We start from the raw sequence: 5,241 nt of genomic DNA, 5'->3' as shown, positions 1-5,241 counted from the left end.
AACAATATGGTTATTATCCAAATTATAATGGTTATAATGTTGCATCATTTATCATTTATAATCCAAAATAACACCAACCTACTCTTTTCGATCTCTTGGTCTTATTTAATTCATGGGCCCATATGTGCTCATGTGGGGCTTGGCACATCCTTCAACTCCACTAATACATTTGAAGGCTTGGGACAAAAAAAAATCTTATAAACACCCTTAAAAGTTCTTTCTTCCAGCATATAGGATCAAGAAAAATAGCCAACTTACTATTCCTTAATTATTTTGAAAACATGTACGTGTGCATATTTATTTGTTTATTTGTATGTGTATTATTTTGCACAAATATGCATATTTGTATGTATATACCCATGGTTCATGACTAATTTTAAGCTAAGGATCCAAAGCCTTTTAAAGAACGGACCATATCCTAAGAAATCCTAGGTCTTGAAAGTTCTCAACTTGCGTCGATATGGCATCTTTAGGGACCAAACTGTGGGGATGAATATTCTTATCAATTAATTAAACATCTACATAATTAAATTCTCTTAAATTCTCAATTCTCTTATGCCTTAAAGACGACAGTTGAACCAACATGTGCAAAAGCAATGCATTTCCTCATGTCGTCCCCACTACCAAAAAAACCCACATTGTTTACGCTCGTTTTCACAACAAATATCTATCTCACAAACCTAATGCTTAGTTGTGTCTTAAAGGTATTTGTATATACAAAGGTTACGTAACAAATATTTATTGCACATGGTAAATAATATTACTCCATATATATATAAAGCATACAATATGAGTCACAAACGATTACTTGTTTTACAAAATAATGAATCAATCTAATAATCTATCTACCTCATGTACTCTTCTTATAGCTCAACTCATCACTCGACTCCTGTTCATTGCACAAACAAACAAATAATAATGCAAATTAGTTACTTTCATTTTCCGATTTTCCAAAAATCATTTTCATTTTATATGCATATAAAAATAAAATAATAATAAAAAAGATTAACCTAGGAGCACTAGTTCGACGTGCGATTTGACTTTCCCGCCCTTTACCAACACCAAGACGCAATGCAGCAAGCTCCTTTTCCATGGCAGCTATTTCTCTCCTTGTTCTTTTACCCTCGACCTCCATTGCCCTATTTAGTGTCTCAACATTCCTTGCCAATATCTGTAAATTTTCAAAAATTTAAAGTAGATAATTAAAATGATGAATAAATAATGAAATGCAAACCTCAATTGTGTTGTCTTTGTCTTTAAGGTTTTGATCTTTTAGATGACAAGCTTTGTTTAAGTTCAAAACCTCTTTTTGTAACATATCATACAACATTCCGGAAACAAAATCTTTGTGTTTGTGATTCGAATTATCTTTCCCATTCTCTTCAAATCCATGATCATCATGATCATCATGATCATCTACTAATTTGCTACAATCATGTATTTTTGACGAGGTACTCATCATGCTCCCATTTTTGGGTAAATTTCTTGATGAAAATCTACTTGATGATGATCTTGATATCTTTTCAAGTCCTCCTAGAGACTGGCGTCCATTGCTCACAGGTCTTTCTGGTAGCCCAGTCTTACGAGGAGATGACAATGATTTAAATCTTTCCTCCAACACTTTGAAACGCAAAAGATATTTTTCCTATACATTTATAACAAACACCAAACTTAAGTCTCCAATCAAATTTCAAAATAATAATAATAATAATAATAACAAATAACTTACTTTTAACTGTGCTTCTGCCTTTGCTGTGCGTTCGGCAATTGTTAGCTTCTCCTTTAGATGCTGCATTTCTCCCTAAAAATATCGGATTTTTACGATAATGCTATCCTCAACATAAATAAACGAACTGTGTGTACTGTATACTGTGTACTGTGTACTGTGTACTGTGTATTACTGTGTATACCTGGAAAACTCTTCGTTCTTCGAGCCATTGCTTAACAGGCATTACTTTGTTGTCTGCATCTTTCCAGTCATTTGCCACAACGACAGCTACTCGATTTGCTGAAATTCTAGCACGTGCAAGTTCACGGTCCAAGACTCTCTTCTCTTCCTACACAAGTTTTTGGGAAAAAAAAATTAAAAAATAATAATAATTTATTTCCATGTTGCAAAAATTAAATACTAGTAGTATACATTTATCTCTTGCATCCTGCGTTGATAATCACGAACAGCATTGGCAGCAGCTCCACCAGCCAAAACAGCTTCCTCAAGCTCACCGACAGTTTGAGTTAGCCTTTCAACCTCTGAAACTTTCTGTCTGTTCATTTTATCCAAGATCCTGTTTTCCTCCTGCATGCATGATGCATCACAACTCACATGTTCATAACAATATATAGATTAAACATATATTCATTTGTTTTGTTTAACTAGTCTATAAGCTAACCTGACATATCTCAATCTGTTTCATGAGTTCCTGGTTTTTGTTCTGAAGATCATCAACCATGGATGCTTTTGCCATGGCTATTTCAACAGTTCTTTCTGCCTCCAAAAGAGCAGCTTCTTTAGATTTACAGAGGCGATCAAGTGCTCTGTTGTCATCCTGCAACTTTGATACCTGATACAGGAAGCATCCAACATGTTAAATCAAAATCAGAAAACTCTGTCATCACCATGTTAAAATTTTAATATCATGGATGTAGTTTAGTGTCATTACCTCCATCCTAACCAACTTGAGTTCTGCCTCCAATGGAGCGATAATGGCTTCGATAGGAGGTATCTCATCATCTTTTTGGGCTGCATGAACTCTTCGAAGGGTGGCTTCTGCAGCAAATTGTGCAGCTAAAGCTTGCTTTTTCTCATCGTTTATCTTCTTAATCTCTAAATTCTGTAATCACGCATAATAACTTGATCAACTCATGTTATAAAAGATTATATAAAGAAAATTAAAGTTAATAGAAGTAAGAACGAGGCATTGTGGTACCTTGCTTTCCAAAAGGGATTCAGTTTTCTTAAGCTTTTCATCAACTTTGTTTAGCTCATCATTTAGCTGCAACAGGATAAAAATAACAGACTGTGAGCCAAAAGGCATTGAAGAATCATCTATAACACATAAAACTCAATGGTAGAAATGAGATGAAAAATGGGAAGAACAGCAGCACCTCTTCCACTGCCTTCTCTTTAAGATGCTCTTGGTACTTCAATGCCTTGATTTCTGTATATGCATCTCCCAATTCCCTATCTTTATCTGAAAGTGTAGAAAGTAGATGTAATATCAAGGAAATTTGAGGAACTTCGGACAATTTTATCAGTTATTTAGGATAGATAACTCACAATCCGTATAAGATTCCAGTTCTGGCGTAAAAAAATACCCAAGAAATGTGCTTAAATGGTTGATTAGATTAGAAAACCCAAAAAATCTCTACACATATTCTTGCTACACTTGCTAAAAGTAGAAATTTTCATTTGAGATCAACCAAACTCCCTCAATACCAGAATCACTCTTGATTACGGAAACTCAGACCTTTTATTTATCGGATGTGAAATTGAATTGTATGTTTTTTGAGCATTTTACTTCAAATTTCACACGGTATCATAATTTAAATTGATGTGTATGAAAACTCGCTCACTCACACGCACACAAACACAGAACAAGTTACGCGTTAACTTTGTACAAAAAAGAAAGCCATATCTTCTGAAACTTGAAATTGTAACGAAATCCACTTTAAACGTGAAAATTGTGGATTTGAGACTAACACTCAACGAAACCGAAGAGAAATTGATGAAATATGATGGAATTGAACGAATTACCTCGTAATTGGTTTTCGAGGCGGTTGAGCTCAAAACGAACAGGATCGGAGCCATGTAAGTGATTAATGATATCGTCAATCTCCGTGGCTGTTCGTGATATGGACTTCTTCCGAGCGTACCGGAACGACGGCGACTTCCTTAACGGAGAAGAATCGGAAATTGCGCCGTTGCTTACTTGAACAGTAGCCATTGAAAATTGAAGTAAAGATTGAGTAGAATTTAGAGGACAGAGAGAGAATTGATTGCATTTTATAGTGGAAACGAAAGTAACGTAGGGCCCTTTGCAGTTAAACTGACAGAGAGGACAAGAGAGAGAGTAAGAATGAGTGATTGAGTGGGGTTGTTTATTAATTAATTATTATTATTATTATTTTAAATAAGCTTCAATGTATATTTGTCTAAATAATAAATATGTTCTTTTTTATATATATAAAAAAACAGTTTTTTAAATGATAGATAAGGTTTAGGTGTAACTAAAATTTCATTAATTTGTGTATATTTTCACTGGTAACAGCTTTATCATATTGATAGATTATTATCATATAAATTGATCAAAATCTATATGATAGATAAAATTATTATCATATAAATGGATATAGTAAAAATATAAAACTTATTCATGTTTTCTTAAAAGCTAAAAGGTAGAAGCTCTCAAAGATTGCGTGCTGAACACGTCCATAATTTTTTTTTTTATGAATAATCCAATTAATCTCTAGGATTAATTAATCTTAAACTCTTTAATCATTTAAAATAGTTTAATTAATTTCAAAATATTTTCCAGTTAATTTGTCAATTACTTAATAAATTAATAACTTATTTTTCTCAATTTCCTTAATGCTATTTGGGTCATGAGGCTAACCCAAAAGGATCATTCTATTATTACAAATATTACCAAAACAATTGATGACATTTTTCACGATTATAATATTTCACTAACAATCAACAGAGAGTAGTCATTCAATCCAACTGTCAAACTTTGATCAAAATCAAAATTCAATCCTTAGACAAGTGATCAATTATTCATATGTTTTAGATATCTATATGAATGAGACATGTATAAGGGTTAATATCATTGTTCAACATTATGTTTCCCGATTAACGATTCCTGGCGATCACATCTGACTTCTAAATGTAACATTCATTAACATGTAATTTTCAATTATAGCTTAAAAACCCAAAATGTTTGCAATTTTACTCCCTACGTGTGGTGTAAGTTGGAGCTACGCCTTGTGTAACTCATTAACTTCGGACACACACTTTTGCTCGTTTGTTGGGGGTACGTGGAGGTACGATGGGTGTACTCGTGTGGACTTCAAACCCTAGTTTTTAGGTTTTGGACCCTATTTAAATGACTTTATGGCCTTAAACCCCTCTTTACCTCCAACCTCTATCCTTATTAGCCCCCATCTTGAAACCCTAATTTGTGTGTGTGAGTTTGGAAGCTCTTCAATGTTATTTTTGGTGGTAAAGGAAGATCATTGTAGAAG

At 33.5% G+C, this 5,241-nt stretch overlaps 1 protein-coding gene across 1 annotated transcript; it reads right to left on the bottom strand.

The window, feature by feature from the left end:
* Nucleotides 1–723: 723 nt before the first annotated feature.
* On the bottom strand, nucleotides 724–3,983 carry LOC145054983 (microtubule-associated protein 70-1-like). Its single transcript, XM_079003261.1, has 11 exons — nucleotides 3,755–3,983; nucleotides 3,106–3,191; nucleotides 2,928–2,993; nucleotides 2,661–2,831; nucleotides 2,391–2,561; nucleotides 2,141–2,296; nucleotides 1,911–2,057; nucleotides 1,730–1,801; nucleotides 1,235–1,645; nucleotides 1,011–1,171; nucleotides 724–889 (listed from the first exon to the last, which is right to left on the bottom strand). Exons 1-11 carry the CDS (start codon nucleotides 3,942–3,944, stop codon nucleotides 871–873), a joined length of 1,650 nt encoding a protein of 549 aa, XP_078859387.1. The 5' UTR covers nucleotides 3,945–3,983; the 3' UTR covers nucleotides 724–870.
* Between the last annotated feature and the right edge of the window lie 1,258 nt (nucleotides 3,984–5,241).

Source organism: Lactuca serriola, chromosome 5, assembly GCF_051521515.1.
Source record: "Lactuca serriola cultivar US96UC23 chromosome 5, Lser_US96UC23_V15, whole genome shotgun sequence".
In the NCBI taxonomy this organism is placed as follows: Eukaryota; Viridiplantae; Streptophyta; class Magnoliopsida; order Asterales; family Asteraceae; genus Lactuca; species Lactuca serriola.
Note: the sequence above shows the minus strand (reverse complement) of the source record. Positions and strands in the feature narration are given on the sequence as shown.

Coding starts and splice junctions, on each gene's coding strand:
- LOC145054983 (XM_079003261.1), bottom strand. CDS start 3,944: ATGGCTACTGTTCAAGTAAGCAACGGCGCAATTTCCGATTCTTCTCCG. Junction 2,562..2,660: donor TCAAGTTGGTTAGGATGGAG/GTAATGACACTA, acceptor TTCCTGTATCAG/GTATCAAAGTTGCAGGATGA. Junction 2,058..2,140: donor GCAGGATGCAAGAGATAAAT/GTATACTACTAG, acceptor AAACTTGTGTAG/GAAGAGAAGAGAGTCTTGGA.